This window comes from Notechis scutatus, chromosome 2 (assembly GCF_049901735.1).
Source record: "Notechis scutatus isolate UNSWTSFEM ecotype Mainland chromosome 2, rNotScu1.2, whole genome shotgun sequence".
NCBI classification, from domain to species: domain Eukaryota; kingdom Metazoa; phylum Chordata; class Lepidosauria; order Squamata; family Elapidae; genus Notechis; species Notechis scutatus.
This window is the reverse complement of record NC_142010.1, coordinates 126680640-126699476: the sequence shown is the minus strand read 5'-3', so window position 1 is coordinate 126699476 and position 18837 is coordinate 126680640. Positions and strand designations below refer to the sequence as shown.

Below are 18837 nucleotides of genomic sequence, written 5' to 3'. Positions count from 1 at the left end.
TTTCTTTGGATTTAAAAAAAAATTAAAAGAGAAATTTGAAACTGCAAATAATATAAAATTAGCAAAAAAGCAGGAAAGAAAGGATTTTTGTTTAAGAAAATTTTAATTGGATTGGGAAACCAGAGAAACTTGGCATATCAGTTATTTTTGTTATATGATTTGTAAAACAAGTATGTAATTAATTAGTACGCTCGTGGGAAATGATGAAAACAGAACCAGATCCATATTAGGAATTGAGGATTGGTGAAGTTTGTAAATGGTCACTAGAGGCAAGCCAAGGACCAGGCATTAAAGTATTAAAATAGGTAAATTGGCTATAATTTTTTCTTTGAGATATTTTTTTTGCACGGACTAAAATGTTAATAGTTTCATAATCTCAGAAAGGATACAGATTTCAATGGTAAACTTTTAGAAAATGATGAGATTTAAAAAAGATTTTGACTTGATATAGGCATTATAGTGTTTGAAAGTATGGAAGACAGCAAAATTGAATTTACCAAACTAGGAATACGAACAATAAATCAAGAAAAAGGGTCTGGGAAAGGAACAGCGGCTACAAAAAATCATGGATGATGCTTCTTTATGAAATTTACAAAAGTAGGCTGATGAAAACTTTGAAGACTTCTTTTAAATCCCAAAGAATGATGAAAGATCAAAACCTCCAATGCTGTAGGAAGGATTTAGAGATTGTGCAGAGCAAAAAGAAAAATATCAAGCTGGTAGCAGCTTGTTAACAGAGAGTTTTGAACCTTAATCTTGTTTTTTATATTATTACCTTTCTTCCTGTTAACTATTTTATCATTAACATGGTATACGGGCCAATAATTTACAAATAGATCTTTTGCAAAGGGTGGGAATTGTTGGAAGAAAAATCAGGTCCGGTTCCAAGCCGAGAGAGAGAGAGAGAGAGAGAGAGAGAGAGAGAGAGAGAGAGACTGAAATAAAATGGGAGGCAGGCTGCAGGAAAGAAAGTCTCTGTTTATTTGGTAGCCAGAAACTCCAGTGATAGCAGCAGGTTTCTGGGGTGGCTGACAAAATGGGATTGAGAGTAGGTGGACTTCAGCAACAGAGTGGTCAATGTCTGGAATACTTCACCTGACCATGTGGTTTCTTCCCCAAACCCCCAAAACTTTAACCTTAGACTGTCTACTATTGACCTCACCCTTTTCCTAAGAAGTCTGTAGGGGGCGTGCATAAGTGCACCAACATGCCTACTGTCCCTGTCCTATTGTTTATTTTTTTTATTTTTCTTATATGTATCCATGTTTTCATAACTGTTTTTACTTATACCTATTATCTTGCAAGCAATTGACAAACCAAATAAATAAAATAAAAAGTTGTTTATCCTCTTTTCCTTTGCAGTAATATTCTATTCTGCCTCTTTTTAACATTAAGAATAAAGAAAATTTTGGGGGAGGGGGAGCTTCCTACAGAATATTAATCAGTATTCAACTGGGGGATAACAGGTGTATATGTCTTGTTTTTTTAATGCATTTTTTAAAAAAAATGTCTTAAATTTTGTGTTTTCATTTTGTTCCTTTGGTTGTTGTTTGGACTTTTTGGAGTTTCATATTTTAACTTACTTTTCAATAAAATAAAATTATATTAAAAAGAATATAAAGTTGGACTATTTGATTAAGGATAAACTGTTTGATACTTCTGGTAATGCCTAATGGACTTTTTTGCTGAAACAGGATTGAAAAGATGTTTTGTGGGCTGCATATAAATAAAACTTAGACTATGAGAATATATATTTTTTAATTTGTAAGTTTATACAGAATGAAAAGTTAACACATCAGCTTATGCTTGGTATAATGAAGATTGAAAGTCACTTTATTATTGTGGTTATTGTCTTTTTCTTTTTTTCTGCACTTTTTCTTTTAGGTTAGTTTGAATTATATTAAAATTTTTAATAACATTATTTTAAAAAGAACAGATGGTAAGCCAATAAGACCCCAAACCCATCTCAATTTCCTGCCTTTCATTAAAACCCAGTGCATTCACACTACCTGTCAATCTCACTTGCCTCTTAAATTTATATATGAAAGCAAGTATGATTCCAGATTTGCTATTTTTGGAATTATATAGGCATATATACTTAACATGGGAGTATTTATTTATTAAATTTACATGCCATTCATCTCACTATCCAGAGCAATTGTTGACATATATACTTTTAAGAGTATGAAGTCATAAACTGCTGTACTTTTTAAGCAAAAAGCATTATAAAATATTTTGTTTTATAAGCATAATAAACAAGCCCATATAGGACTGGCTGCATATATCTGCTTAGTTTCTGGAGTAGGATTTGTTCTTTCCAATTTCAGTATCTAATTTGTATTAATAGATTTGACCTGTAGTTAAGTGAATTTGGCTCCTTTATAAAACCTCTCTCTCTCTCATCTATCTACAGTGTATATCTATATCCATCCATCCATCTTGATTACTTTTTGTTGCATGAAAACACTAGATTTTGTCTCACCTCCCAAGATAGGTTATTTCTCAGAATTGTAAACTCATCATCTGGTTTAAGGAAAATTAAAGCCATATTGCGCAGGCAAGCAGGTTCTATGGTCATTAAGAACTCTCCCAGAATAATTTGATTTCATAGAAAAGTGTACCTTGAACAGACTTTTCTACATAGTATGTGCCTGATTTCATTTCTGTGCCTGCAGTGGCTCACAGTAGCAACCTGGTTCACCCTCACATGAGTTTGTTTAATGATTTCCACTGTCACAGTTTTTAAATCATATCTCACAGTTGCTGTTATAGAGGGAGAATCTCCATAGACAAGATTTAGCTGCAATTTTTGGCAGAAAATGATCAAATGTGGATGTATTAATTCATCAGTAAGCCTAACACATCTATTCTTACATTAAATCCCATTGGGGGGGAAATCTAAAATGGGAAAGTGGGCAGAAAATTATGTTCAACTCTTTATGGTTGAGTTAAAATATTACAAATTGTCAGCAACTTTTGGAGGCCTTCTGGAGGCTGCACCCAAGGCTTTGCACACCCTTGCTGTATAGGCCATTTTAGAGAGGAAACCCTTCTCACAACATTGTATTAATTCATTCATACCCAGAAAATATACCCAGTAACATGGAAGAAGGAACAGACAGTTTAACAACTGTGACAGAGTGAGGGAGAATTTAATTTTAAAAACAATTTTCAGAAATTTTTCAAAAAATAAAATAAAATAAAAGAACTGTTTCCATTGTTCAAACACACACAAACACAAGCCACAAAAGACAACAATAACACCATACTAGTCAGGGCAATTTCTTGGATCCAAGTTCTAGTCTTGTACTCATCAAACAGTGGTTCTCAACCTAGTGTAGGGACTTTCAAGTATTTCTTGACTGACAATCACAATTGAGCCCAAAATTTCTGTTTGCCAAAGAGACAGTTGTTAATTGAATTTTGCCCCCATTTTAGAACTTTTCTTGTCACAGTTGTTAAATGAATCACCGCAGTTGGTAAGTTAGTAACACAGTCGTTAAGTGAATGTAGCTTCCCATCGACTTTGCTTGTCAGAAGGTCACAAAACATTGTCCTGGGACACTGAAACCATCATAAATACATGTCAGTTGGTAAGTATCTAAAATTTAATCCCGTGACCACATGGATGCTGCAATGGTGGTAAGTGTGAGAAACGTTCATAAGTCACTTTTTCAGTGCCTTTGTAACTGAAAACAGTCACTAAATGAGAATTTAAGTTGATAACTACCTAAACAGTCTATGGAAATATTACAGAAAGCCCTTTCCGTTGGCATTGTTAGATAGTGTGAGCTTTTGTACATGCATGCCAAAAATCCCTTGGAATCACAATGCTTGCAAGATTTTGCCATTCTCACCCCTAAACTTGCAATGTTTTAAGACTAAAGACTTGAGATACGGTGAAGATTTTGGCTATATTTAATTATTAAAAAGTAATACCTATTTCATGTTCAGGTTGGATGGAGGTCATCTGAGTGGGATCACACTTGCAGTGGTTCCCATAACCATTTATATAGTGATCTTTAAGCTGTGCCATTACTGCTTAGCGGGAACATTGTGCAAACACAATCCTCATGTTCAGCTGATTTTCTCCTTTGTGTTAATATGTACTCAAGAGAGTATATCACTAAATGTCTATGGAGATTCTCAGTCATCCAGGTCAAAGTTATCCCAAAGGTGCTTTTTTCAAGAGGCAATGGGACTTTCTGGTTTTTCTTTGAAGACGTTTCGCTTCTCCTCCCAGAAGCTTCTTCAGCTCTGAGATGAAGAAACTTCTTGGATGAGAAGTTTCTCAGCTTTTAAATATACGTATCATAGTAACCTGTTTCATGATCCAGTTTCGTGTGTGATGGTGTAGAGATCTTCAGTCATCCAGGTCATGGTTGTCCCAAACTAAGGTGGTGTTGTTGTTTTTCAGGAGGCAAATGCAACTTTGATTTTTTTCTTTTGAAGAAGTTTGCTTCTCATCCAAGAAGCTTCTTCAGCTCTGAGGTGAAGAAGCTTCTTGGATGAGAAGCGAAACGTCTTCCAAGAAAAACCAGAAAGGCCTCTTGAAAAAAGCTCCTTTGAGATGTACTCAAAGAATCATTTCTTTTGCCGATTTTAACAATCGATTCGAATCCGAATGAAATCCGAAGCTCCGATCCCTGCCGTCGTCCATCTGCACTGCATTCCATTTGCATTTTCTCCCCAAGTGCCGTGTCCGTCCTCGGGGCCCTTAACAACGAAAACTCTCCTTCTCGGAAACGACGGCGCTGGCCCTTTAAGAAAAACTTCCCCTCTCCTTCTTTTCTCTCCCGCCACACGACGTGTTTCGCTATAAGCCCGGAGCCAATCGGCTGGCAGGAAGGGCGGAGCGAATGGAAGGCGGGAAGCCGGAGGAGGCGGGGTGGGGTGGGGGAGCTGGAATCGTTAGCATTGTTTGAAGTTCAGCGTCGCGCGCGGGAAAAAAAGAGAGCGAAAGGCAGAAGAAGAAGCCGAAGAAGCCGCGGTCGCTCAACTGCCGAGCGGAAGAAAGACGCTGCGGTCGATCGGCGTGGCGCGAGTTCGAGTCCCACCCATCCGCAACATCCACCGGCGGGCGGCGGCCCGGAGACCTCGCTCTCGCTTGGCTCTTGCGGACCACCGCCTCTTCTCCCTTCCTGCTCTTAGTGCCGGCGAGGATCTTTTGGGCAAACTGGGATCCTTCCCCAACCCGCGTCTCCTCCGATGGAGAACTTCCAGAAAGTGGAGAAAATCGGGGAAGGCACCTACGGCGTGGTCTATAAAGCCAAGAACAAAGTCACCGGCGAGGTGGTCGCGCTGAAAAAAATCCGCCTGGACACGTGAGTGAAAGACCTTTCCTCTCTCTCCCCACCCCCACCTCCATTCCAAACTTTCCCTCTCCCCACCTTTCACACGTGCACGCGAATACACGCAACTAGAAGAGGGATCGTTTCTCCCGCTTAAGGGAGAGAGCGCAAGCCCGGAGCCTCGCTCTGCTTTTTGGGAAGGAAGTCTCTAGATTTGTGACGGTGGTCGAGGAGCAAAGGGTGCGGGAGAAAAAAAAAGAAAAGGGAAAGACTCGTAATCTGGCGGCTCGGCTGCTCCTCCTCCTTCGCCAGTAAGGGATCAGGGGTCTCCAACCTTGGCCACTTTAAGCCTGGGTACTTCAACTCCCAGAATTCCCCGGCCAGCATTGCCATTAAGGGTACCTTAGATCAGGGTCTCTCAACCTTGGCCACTTTAAGCCTGGGTACTTCAACTCCCAGAATTCCCGGCCAGCATTGCTTTGCTGGCCAGGGAATTCTGGGAGTTGAAGTACCCAGGCTTAAAGTGGCCAAGGTTGGAGACCCCTCCCTTTATAGATTGAAGGGTTGGTTCAGAGGAGGGAGCTTTTTGCTTTCCTCTCTTCTTGATCCAAATATTTCCGGAAATTTTATCAAGACTAAAAGGAGACACGCAGCGTCTGGTCACCTCTGCGGCTCCTCTTTATCTCAGTTTTTAATAAGGAGCTAAGTTTACCTGCCTGCAAACGCTCCTTAGCCCCAAGCGGAGCATGAGTTCTCTCTCGGTCTCTCTCTCTTTCACCACATAGGTAGTAGCTGGCGAAATGCAGATCGTATGCAGGATGATGGCCCCCGGGCTGGGAGAGCTCCCCAAGAAAGAGGGAGCGATGGAGTTGGAATAGCTAGGCAGCTTGCTGTACAGGTTCCTGTAGTTATTGTAATTATTTCATGGCATGACCGGTTGAGATTGGAGCTAAGGTGAATCGAAAAATGTTCTTCCACATTTCAAGTTAGAAGGGTGCTGCTGGCAGCAAGAGAATCTTGTGTGACCCACACTTTAAAAATGTCCTTTGCTATGAAAATTAACACAAATAGATATCTCTTCTGGGTGCTGTAGAATACCCAGCTAACTTCTTGGATTCGGTTAATAATGCTAAGTCTTGAGTAAGTCCTTTTCCCTTTGTTTTGCTTGGGCACGATAAAATCATGAGCGTTTATTACAGTGGTTCCCAAACTTTTTCAGTCCACCGCCCCCTTGGTGCTACAAATTCATCCTCGGTGCCCCCCACCCAGGGGTGGGATTCAAATTTTTGTGGGCGTGGCCTAGTTTGAGGGTGTAGCTTGGTCATGTGACTGGGTGGGTGTGGCTTGCTGGTCACATGACTGAGTGGCATGGCTTGCTGGTTGGGCATGGCTTGCTGGTCACATGACAGGGTAGGTGTGATTTGGTGGTCATGGGTGGGTGTGGCCAGGTGACTGGCAAACCAAATACAAGTGGTCCTCACTTAATGGCCGGTTGTTTAGCAGGTGTTCTAATTTATGACTGGCCTCACCAGAGATACTTGACCTGTTTTTGGAGTTTTGACAGCCATGCACACACATACACGTGACACACTCCCTTCTAACCCTGCTGGAGCAGGTCATTGGACTAGAATCGGCAAAGCATCTCTTATTAGATTCTAGCAGTGAATAAAATCTAATCAGAGATGCTTTGCCGATTCTTGTTGATTTGTTTTAATTGTATCTCATTATTTTATGTTGCTGAATTGCATTGACGTGTGTCCCTTCTTGTGCACAACCCAGAAGCTTTTGTGATTCTTTGCAGCAAAAATTACTGACCTCTGGCTTTGCTCTACTTTTCAAACATGCCGACACTGCCATGTTCTAGGTGCCGGCCCCACAGGTCCACCCCGTTGAGCCCACTGCATTGGAGGGACCTGCCCAAGCAAGTCAAGTCAATGGGGTGAGCCTGAGAGAGGGAAAGAGAGAGAAAGAAAAGAGAGAGAGAAAGAGAAAAAAGAAAGAGAAAAGGGACAAAGAAAGAGAGGGGATGGAAGGAAGGGATAGAAAGAAAAAGAAATAAAGAAGGAGGGAGGGAGGGAGGAGAAAGATAATGAGATATCTATTCTAGTCCAATCACTTGCTCCAGCAGGGTTAGAAGGGAGTGTGTGTGTGTGTGTGTGTCTCCTTGTAATTTACCAGTACATTTTGGTTTTGCCTTCTTCAGAATTGGCACTGTAATACATTGGGAAAAAGTAATTTTTAGGGTGGAGATCTGGTCCAATGGATCCTGTTTAAAGCCTCAACAAAATGTGAGAGCTTCCTGATAGTCTTGACCATGTTTTGTCCACAAAACCTTTAATAGAAGCCAACGATGTTTCAATGTGCTGGCAAAGATGTTTCAATGTGGAAAAGGGCCTCAGTCTAAACTAGGCCTCATTTCAATCAGATGCATCAGCTTTCTCTCTCTCTCACTCTCTCTCTCTCTCTCTCTCTCTCTCTCTTTCATGGATAGATGGATGGATAGAGAGAGACAGACAGAGAGACAGGTAGGTAGGTGGATAGATTGGTAAGTAGATAGGTACATAGGCAGGCAGGCAGGGAGACCTTTTGGATGAATGTATGGAGTAGGTAGGTAAGTAGATTGGTTGGTAGGTAGACAGAAAGGCAGGCAGACATTTTGGATGGATAGATAGATCGATCGATCTATATTGGTAGATAGGTAGGTAGGTAGGTAAACAGACAGAAAGAAAGGCAGACAGACAGGCCAACCTTTTGGATGTATGTATGTATGGACGGACAGACTGACAGAAAGAATGCGACAGCAGTGGCACTTTGGGAAAGTAGAGCAAAGCCAGGGTGGGAATTGAAGTCTACACAAGTTGCCAAGGTTGAGAAACACAGGCTGAATATATCAACCCAGCCATTCTGGTTTAGAGTTTAGCATGCTGTTTGATTCCGGCTTAGTCAATGAATAAACCATGGCTAAGATCTTCCTGCTCCTTAATGCAACTGCCCCTCTGCCCCTTCTCCAGCTGCCCCTCTGTCCCTTCTCCAGTCCCCTTTGGCATCCAACTTTGTAATGCCAACCTCCCCGGGGCAGCAATGCAGCCGACCTCACCCTCTTTGCTTCCACCCAAGGTCCACTTCCATCAGGCCAAGCAAGGGGAGGTATTCTGCACACGCTCAGAGACTCCCAACTTCAGTGAAGCGTTCCGCCCATCTTTATACTCCGCCCTGGAGGAGGAAGGTGTGCCGAAGCAGCCCAGACCAGACTAGCGGAGGCGGAGGGAACGATCACTTGGAAACTAAGCAAGCAAGCGCAGGGCTCAGTCAGAAGAACCGGGCTGCAGAGGGAGGCTAGGTCCGGGATGGCCACGTAGAGCCAAACCGAACTGAGCCACGTGCCTTGGAGAGCCGCAGCTGCACCCACCCGCATCCTGCACGCAAGCCCGGCTGGCTGGAGAGGCGGAGGCCGGGTGGGCGCTGCACGCTCCCTTGTTCTCTGGGGAGGGGGCCCTAACACCGGACCACCCACCCCTTTCACTGCACGCCTTGGGAGGGTTTTGCTTTCGGGCCTTCTGGCGCGCCTCCGCCACTTCCACCGGAGAGGTCAGCCTGCAAGCTTAAGGTGCCCTCTTTCCACCACCTCCCACCTCTCCCCCCACAGGCTTGGCAAGGCTCACTGCGCGCGGGTTCCGCATTCGAGACGCCAGCTACGAAGCGATTAAACAGTCAATGGGCTGCGTGGCCGGCAGTCAGTGAGCCTGCGGGGCCGGCACGTTGAATGCCCCCCTGCCATGTCTTAGCGCCCCCCTGCCGGCCCCCTTGCCTCTTACCACCCCCGTAAGGCATCCCACCGCCCCCCAGGGGGCAGTACCGCCCACTTTGGGAACCACTGGTTTATTAGATACCTCCCCTTTTTTATCTACTAGAAGCTGAAGGTGGTATACATGTACATGTTAATTTCTTTCCTCCAGCTTCATGTTTTCACACTAGTTCTGTGAGCAAGTGAAAATGATTTGGGGGATATTTATATTCTGGAGTTTCCCAGGTCTTGTCCCTGTAAAGCTGATAGTTGGATTAGAAGGCCAGCTTGATGTGTGAACCCAGACATTAGAGGATACAAAGTCAAATATATCAAATATTCATACAGGATAATAAGGAAGCCTCAGCATATCTTATTTAATCTGCATCAGTAATGTATTATTCCACTTGCATTGAGTAATCATCTGTTATGCGCTTTTTCATCTACAACTTCTGATGCTTAGTTGTCTACCTCAGCATCTCAAGTAGTCAATTTATTTGGCTAAATTCACTCTAGTTTTATCTCCTCTCCTTAATTTGATTGTTTTCTTTGCTTTCAGGGAGACAGAAGGAGTTCCCAGTACTGCCATCCGAGAGATTTCACTCTTAAAGGAATTGAACCATCCCAACATAGTCAAGTAAGTATGTGGAAACCAGAAAGAGATGATCTGGAGAATAATAAATAGAATGCTATTTTTGGTGGGTCGTCAGGCCATTTACCCAACCACTGTAATTGTTGTACAATTAAGGTGGTGGGTATACAATGACCACAGTTCAATTTTCCAGCTAAATGGTTGGTAAACAGCGGCCACTGTTCAGTTCTCCAGTTAAATTGGGAGGAGGCGTTTTTGTGGGCTAATATCTGACAGCAACTGAACTGGGAAATGGTTGCTTCAAAGAAGGTTTTGCAGTAAACTGGACGTTACACACTTCCATGTTCCTTATTTTATTTCGGCTAAATTTAGAAACATGGGCCACTTGAATATAATTTATATAACGGCACTGAACTTGTAAAAAAAGATATTTTTTTTGCAGTTTTCTCATCAATATCCAAAATTTCTTGTTTGTCTTTTACTTCCTATCCCTTCCTTGACTCCCCAGATTGTTGGATGTGATCCACACTGAGAACAAACTCTATTTGGTGTTTGAGTTCTTACATCAAGATCTAAAGAAATTCATGGATTCTTCTACTTCCATCAGTGGTGTAGAGTTACCTCTTATCAAGGTAAGCCAGGCAGAGCATGTATGCAAAAAACAACAACACCACAACTGAGTTCTGGGTTCACGGGTAGACTGGGTACATTTCTTTTTGCTTGACAAAAGAACTGCAGGAGCGCTGCCAGCCAAGGATTTTGAGGGGAATTTTGTGCCTTCAGTGGACATGCGCTTCAATGTAGAAGGTCATACAGAGCTTCTTAATGAACAATGTGTGCAGCCAGAGTGGCTTCGCTCTTAAATACTGCTGAGTTGACTAAAATCTTATATAGACCGAAATGAAATTATATAGTTCTGCTAAATGTTCAATGTGTTTCCTTTTTTTTTTTTTAATGTGGTAAAACAAAGCACAAGACCCTCTACTTTGGGTTACCAAATGGGCATTGGAAACAGTAGTCTCAACAGTATAGCCGATCCTGGCTTGTCCTTAAGGCAGACAGACAGACTATGGCCTTAGAGACTGAAGAATCTGGTAGACACGGTTCTTCATAAAGTGGCACACAACATGTTGAATTAGACATGCCCCCACAGGTCTTTTGGATCTGATCAGAGTCAAATCCGCTTCATCTCTTTACCTAATTTCATCGGATCCAAACTGATGCTCCCTGCACCAGACAAAGGCCCCTTGCAATCTCATCAAATCAAAGAAGAAGAAAAAAGCTTCCTTAACCAGCTAAAGGGAATCAAATTTGGCAGCAAATTTGCCAATCTTCCATCCATCAGTTGATAACCTCAGCATTCTGTGTCTTTTACAATGGACCTTCTCAGCTATGCCGTTTTTTGGCCCGCTTTGCTCAATAGGCAGTTCTTCCGTTAAAATGAATTGGTGGCTTCCTTTGCAATGGAGCCCTGGTTTTGCCTCCGAGGCAACGCTGGAGCCGCGGGGGGGGGGGGGGGGGGGGGGGGGACGAGCGGGCCGGGGGTGGGGGGGGGGGGGGCGGGCGAGCGGCAGGAAAGGAGCTGACCAGCCACAGACCAGCCTCCGGCAACACGCCCCGCCTCGGCCCTGGCAAGGTCCCGGCGCGGCGGGGTCTGCCCCTTTTTTTTTCAGAAATATCATGCCTGCTAACAATAGAATTCACCCCAGGTACACTGATAAGGACCTGCCTAGCTTCCCCAAACTGGCCACAGCCATTCAGGTCTCAAGGACGGCATCACAGCCTTCAACTTATAAAAATATTTGCTTTTCTGTTGTTTGCAGTTCCTCTCTTTCTTATAACACAGGAACTCAAGGGTACTTTCTGTAAACATGTTCTTTTCAATATTGTGATCTTTCAGACCGAATCCATTAAGACCAGAACATATTTGTTTTTCTTACATTGGATTTGTCAATTTATATTCTGTCATTTAGCCCTCTTATATTCCAAATTGCACCCCCTCTCTATAGCAGATGGGCCTGCTTATACAGGGAGTCCTTGACTTACAACAGTTTGTAGTGACCAAAGTTATAACGGCACTGAAAAAAGTGACTTATGACCATTTTTCGTACTCACAACCATTGTAGCATCCCCCATGGTCACGAGATTTATGTTCAGATGCTTGACACAACTGGTTTGTATTTAGGACGGTTGCAATGTCACAGAATCATGTGTTCACCTTTTGAGACCTAAATTTCTCAGGTAACAACATAAATTTTGGGCTCAATTGTGATCATAAGTTGAGGACTACCTGTACTGACTTAAGGACTCATGGTCAACCAAGGTTTTAGTAGAGAAGGGGTGGATTAGATTCCAACCATAACCACACCATGTTACATGCAACCATGTTATTCTCCATTATTGGTAAGGACAGTGCTAGTTAGTTTTGGTCAATAGGCTCCCAAGCACAACCAAAACCTATTTTTTTTTTTTTTTGAAGCATGTTTATGTTTTTCCTAGAGCTATCTGTTCCAGCTGCTGCAGGGCCTGGCCTTTTGCCATTCCCATCGTGTCCTCCACCGAGATCTGAAGCCACAGAACCTCCTCATCAATGCAGAAGGAGCAATAAAACTTGCTGACTTTGGGCTTGCACGTGCATTTGGTGTGCCAGTGAGAACCTACACGCATGAGGTGAGCAATTTGTTTTCCCCCCACTTTGGCATTCGCTATACTACACATACAGTCCTTGACTTAATAGTGGCAATTGGGACTGGAATTTCCATCGCTAAGCAATGTGATTGTAAAGCTCAGGGAAGGCACACAAGAATGCACAAGTTGGGGAGGGTGCGCAAGGGAGATGTGACAAGGGGGTGCATGAGTGGCCAGTGCAAACCTGGAGGGCGGGGAGGCTTGCCACATTTTCTATCACTGACTTTTTCGAAAAGGTTGCAAATGGCAATCACTTGATTGTGAGGTGCTCAGGGGTGGGATTCTACTGGTTGGAGCAAACCGGATGTTAAAGTTACAGCTGGTTCGCCGAATCAGTATTTCAAATGACCGGCTGACCCCACCCCTTCTAGGAGTCTCCATGCAGCCCATTTTCGATGGAGGTAAGTGCAGGGTCTGCGCGGCCTTCTGGAAGTCCGGAAACAGGCCTGTTTCCGGCTTCTGGAGGGCCTCCAGAGGCCGGGGGAGGCTGTTTTAGCTCTCCCAGAGGACCAGGGGAGGCTTCTAGACCCTTGGGAGGACAAAAACGGCTTGCCCCCGGCTCTGGAAGCCCACCAGAAGCCGGAAACAGGAAGTTCCAGTAGGCCCCGCCCACCCAACAACCGGGCAGCAAACCGGTTGCTGGGATTTTTGAAACCCGCCCCTGGAGGTGCTTCAGCTAGATGTAAGTGCAAACTGGTTGTTGTGTGCTCCCAAATTGTGATTATTTGACTGCAAGGGTACTGGGATAGAAGGAAGTCTGAGGACTGTTCATAATCACCATTCGTTCAGCACCATGACTTTGAATGGTCATAAGTCAAGGACTACCTGTAGTCTGATTGGTTGATTGGAAAATGCTGATTTTCACATTATAACAACATACTGGCTCTTCTCTTTCTCTTTTATATTTTGTATTAAATATGATTTATCAATTACGTGCCATCAAGGTGGGATTAACATTTAGGGACCTTCTCCAGATGATCTGGCCTGGTGCACCTATTGCTACTATCATTGAGTCCATTGAACTTGCAGTTTCTCTTTCCTTCCCCCCTTTTCCAGGCTTCTCTCGGGGGCTCAGTCTTATAATATGTCCAGAATATAATATGAACCTGATCAATTTGTGCCTTGAATGAAAAATCTGGATTGATTTGTTTTATAATCTATTTTTGTCTTGGCTTTCGCTCTAGGTGTACACATATAAACATGTATGGACTTGAGGCTGAGTAGCATTAGGGAAACAATTTCTTTAATATCCCGCTGCTCAGGAACATGGCCCAAATTTATTTCTTTCAGATTTCCCTCCATGTTGATGTCACATAACTTACTTGCATTCCAGCTGAAAGTGACTGTTTTCAAAGAGGCTTATGTAGAAATGCAGTTACTGCATTACTTTCTCAGAGTACAGTTTTGTATTATGTGTCTTTGTTGCTATAGCTCATTCCCATGCTCTGTTTGAAACATCGATTGAAATTATTATTTTAATCAAAACAGATAGCCTAAAGGGCTAAAGTTTGGAATATTTTACTAATGTTTTTTCTCGTCAGCAGTGAGATTGCATTCTCTGTTGTTGTAGGCCAGGATAGGACAACCACTTTTTAGCTGGGGAAGAGAAAAAACCCAAGAGATTTTCACATTAAAGCAAACATATAAAGTTTAACCCTTTAAGCTTTTGATTGCACTCTTTGTTGCTGACTTTTAGCAGTAACTGCAATGGGAAGTCCAGGATCCACCAAAAAAAAAAAAAAATTCAGAAGGGGTACACATGTATAGGTAATCCTCGATTACCTATACAACCACAATTGAGCCCAAAATTTATGTTGCTAAGTGAAACAGCTGTTAAGTTAGTTTTTCCCCGTTTTACGACCTTTCTTGCCACAAATGTTAAGTGAATCACTGCAGTTGTTAAAAGTTTGTAACACAATTGTGAAGTGACTCTGGCTTCCCCATTGACTTGGCTTGTCAGAAGGTCACAAAAAGTGATCGACACTGCAACCATCATACATAGGAGCCAGTTTTCAAGTGTCTGAATTTTGATTACGTGACCATGGGGATGCTGCAACAGTCATAAGTGTGAGAAATGGTAATTCGTCAGGGCCACTGTAACTTTGAATAGTCACTAAACAAACTGTTGTAAGTCGAGGACTATCTGTACTACAGGAATACTGCCCACACCCTTTATGGAAGATTGGTAGTATAGTCTGGGATGGTTGTCCTCCACTGAGCACACAGCTTTGGCAGGGGCAAAGGGGCAACTGCCTAGCCAGCCAGATCAGCCAAGTCAATCCTGGCAATTAGTGGGGTGGCAGATGTCATAGCCAGAAAGCCCTTGCGTCCATTTTATTGGTTGATGGCCGAAATTATCTACTCATATAATGGTTGCAGTTGGAGGCCTCACGGTAAAGACCATTTGGCTCAATGTGCCCTCATAAGAAGCCCTACCTGGCTTTGTTTTCTGATATATGGTCAAATGTGTTCATTTTAAAGATGCTTGGCTCTCTTACATAGCTAATAACCATTTAAAATACTTGTATTCTATTTTAAAACTGGGGTCTGGAGATTAAAAGTTTGGACTTGCCGAGCCAGACTTAAATGGAAGTTGGTGTCAACAATGATTAAACAAACTTGCTTTTTAGGTAAGGGGAAAGGAAAAAGTATTTCAAAAATCATTTCTGAATTTGGCTATCAGAGGTAATCTGGGAAATGATGCTGAGGATATTCTTGTGACCCTATAAACTCATGTGATTAATGGTAATGCAACATTTTCTTGTTCATTAAGCTCTGTGGTATGTAAATAGGATACAATAACTCAGGAATCCCCCTTTTTTTCCTTAGCTTCTGAACGAAGCTTTGGAAGCTGCCTTACTGGTGCCTCTGGCTTGGTGTCTCTTCCCTAGAGGGACCAATAATTGAATGTAGCCTCTTCTGTATGTGAGTCATGTGGTGAACTATTGAAAAGTGACTCCAGCCCATATAATAGCTCTTCATGTGAATTAATTTGGTGGTGGTATATGATGCGTTTACAAAAAAAAATGGAAGGACAGGGCTTGTGAAGCAGAGAACTGGTTGGAAGTGTTATTTAATTGTATGGGTTTTATATCTTACCTAGGTGGTGACTCTTTGGTATCGAGCTCCAGAGATTCTCCTTGGCTGCAAATACTACTCAACAGCAGTGGATATATGGAGCCTTGGATGCATCTTTGTGGAGATGGTATGTCTTTTGGAAATGACAGTGGGATGGAGCAGCAAATTGGGCTTGAAAGGCCTTTGATTGGCAGGAGCCAGAAAATCTGCCTTGTGATGCTAAGGTCTCGAGGTTATTGTACAAATGTAGGTAACTATGCCACTGCAGACTCAAACGTTTGAAAAAGTTTATCGCTCCTTAAGGAAAGCTTTATTGCTGTAAAACACACTCTCATTCATTTCTGTGTGTGCAACATGAGTAGGTCAGCTCAATAAAAGCCTGCTGACAGGATCAGTTGACTTCTGAGGACTGAATTGGGCTTTGGAGAGAACTATTTCCCTGCTAGGGGCAATTTGTGCTTCAAGAATGGAGAATTGGGTCATACATTGAGCATGTGCTGAGGGTTGCTCATCTGCTGAATGATCGGAATGAAGGAAGGGGCCAGATTCCTTCCGTCTATCTTAATGGTGGTCAGTGTTGACACACAATCCAAGTATCTTCATATGCGGGGCTTTTAGCTCTATAGGGAAGGGCCATCATAATGAAAATTACGTTTTTTATATCCTGTTTGCATAATATTTTTATAAGTATATCAAACAGCCAATGAAACAGAATAAAATCACTGAGTAATAAAAGGACACGGTTGAAACATTACATCAAAACAATTATGCTAGCGAAGCCTACTATGTTGTGGTTCTGACATTTTGTTCTTCTGCCAAATAGTTAACCCGTAGAGCTCTCTTCCCTGGAGACTCAGAAATCGACCAACTATTTCGCATCTTCCGCACACTGGGCACCCCGGATGAGATCGTGTGGCCGGGAGTCACTTCTATGCCTGACTATAAATCCAGTTTTCCCAAGTGGGCCCGGCAGGACTTTAGCAAAGTAGTACCACCATTGGATGAAGAAGGCAGAAAACTTCTAGCAGTGAGTTTTATGTAGAGAAAAAAGATTTTGAACTATAGCGTGTGGTTAACATACTAAACTAAGAAAAGTTATAGGTACTTTAAGGAGCATCTGACAGCAACTGGCAATGGCACTCGTGCCAAATCAAAAGCTCCATTATTGATTTGTGTTATATATAATGTTGGTATTTATAATCAAATTCCTATTCAGAGTTTGCTCTGCCTCCATGTTTTCTTCTGCTGTCCTGCTTTAAAAGATTGAATCATGTCAGTGTAGAACTTGTGAGCTCTATGCATGGCTTTATCCACCTGCAAGAAAAATGGTTTGGGTCTTAGTTTTGAGTAACTTTGCTCACATTCCTTTAGGGGACAAACTAATGTCACAGTTTTAGTCTCTAGATTTTGATTCTTGTCGTTAACTTGATTAAGACTATAACACATAGCACTAACTTGAGCAAGGTAGTGAAGTGAGAGTTGGGAAGTGTAAACCACTTCCAACATTTTGAGTATATCATAGTGCATAAGACTAATGAAACTTGCACTCTTCCTTCCCCTTTAGCTAATGCTGCATTATGATCCCAACAAGAGAATCTCAGCCAAGACTGCTCTCAATCATCCCTTCTTTCGAGATGTCACAAAAGCTTTGCCACACCTCCGCTTGTGAAATGGAAAAGAAGCCACACAGAGTTGCCGCAGTGCAAACTCTGCAACATGCCTTTTCCTCCGGCAGCCTTTGGTTGTTTGCACTTAACTTTTCAACTTAACCCCGCAGAGAACACTGGTGGCCCAATTGAGGCACAGCCTACACGTTTAGGATTTTATTCCTGAACTCACCTTTAAAGCACTAAGCTGAGCTTGAGGATTCGCTGGTTCCAAGCTGCCTTGGGAAGAGAGAAGGGTCTCCAAAGCTACCAGCTTCAAGGATTCAACTTGCTTGAGAAGCACCCCTTTCATTCTTCACGTGTTTTATCTCACCACCCCTACCCCAAATGAGTTCCATGCCTTCCTTCTTGGTGACTTCTTCAAAATAAGGCATTCTGTATTTGCTTACTCTCCAGCTCTTGACATCTTGGGTACAAGTACAGTGTAGACACTTCTCTTTCCTTCAGGTGTAGAAGGGACTTTTATGAGAGGGCTAAGGGACTTTGGCAACATCTTTAACGGCGTTTTCATCAGTGATGTTGGTCAGTTTAACCCACTAATTAAAACAACCCTGGAGAGAGGCGATTGCTGAAGCTGGTGGTACAGTATGCCTTGTTAATTATTCAGATGCTGGCTGCATCACTAAGGTCTTTTTGACAGCTGATATGCAGAGTAATCTTTATTCACCCAGTATTGTATTATATACCTGTTTCCTTGTTCTGTGTCAGTGAGCTGATGGTCTTTCTGAATTTGCAGCCAATTAATGCCTTATGTTTGGCAATTATGGATTGTCATTCCAATACTGTCCTACAGTCAGGAAAGTTTCAAATGTCAGTTCTGATGGGTTGACCTTACATCCCTGGCTTTAAGTAACGTATCTTGCAAATATGGATGCTTAAATTATACATGAGCTTTGAAATACATATCTAATTATTGTCTCCTATAATCTTCAGTCATACATCTCAAGCCAAATATAAGTCTTAAACTCAGCTAGAGAATTCACATCAGCAAACTTTTCTGGCAAGGTCTGGGGAGCCGGAAATACCAATGTCTACATCTTTGTTTCACCCTGTTTTGGAGGGAACTGGATTGTTCAAGTTAACATCAGTTGAATGTCATCTAAGTTCTGATTTAAAAATAATAATAGTCTGAACTAAAAATCATGATTGGTTTCTGGTGAATGCCATGTGGAGGTGAAGTATTATAAAAGTTTCATATTGAGAATTTTTAAAGACCACTTAGATTTGCTAAATAGTAGAACGCTTTCCTATAGAATTCAGGATTTTATTTCAAAATAAGGCAATGTGAAGTACCTAAAGCCTGTCTAGCGTGCAGCAATAACTTAAATCTGATTTTGAAATAACTCCAACTTGCACACTTAACTCGATCAGTTGTATGATACACCTTAAATATGAGGCTTCACAGTAAAGCTATCTGGTATTTGTTTTTCTGAAAGGCTTATTTTATCAAAAGCATGTATGCTAGGGTAATGCTCAATTATTGTAGAAATGAAACATGTATTTTAAGATGGCGAGGACTGTACTTTCCTCAATGTGGGGAAACTTCTCATTCATCCTGTCATAATTCTTACTATCTTCACTCAGATGAAAAAAAAAACATTGTTTCAGATATGGAGACTTTTCTGAAAGTTGGTTATTTCAGGACCTCTTGAATTAAACTGGACATTCTTACATGACGTTGCTTAGTGTAATAATACAGAAATATCAAGATGTTATTCATGCCACTATTCACAAGCA

The 18837-nt window shown here is 42.3% G+C and overlaps 1 protein-coding gene across 1 annotated transcript; it reads left to right on the top strand.

Annotated features, from left to right (window-relative positions):
* The first annotated feature begins 4848 nt into the window (after positions 1 to 4848).
* Positions 4849 to 18523, top strand: CDK2 (cyclin dependent kinase 2). The gene is made up of 7 exons (XM_026678731.2): positions 4849 to 5324; positions 9635 to 9712; positions 10176 to 10299; positions 12167 to 12337; positions 15459 to 15560; positions 16257 to 16460; positions 16998 to 18523. The coding sequence occupies exons 1-7, from the start codon at positions 5209 to 5211 to the stop codon at positions 17100 to 17102; spliced, it is 900 nt and encodes a 299-aa protein (XP_026534516.2). The 5' UTR covers positions 4849 to 5208; the 3' UTR covers positions 17103 to 18523.
* Positions 18524 to 18837: the final 314 nt, after the last annotated feature.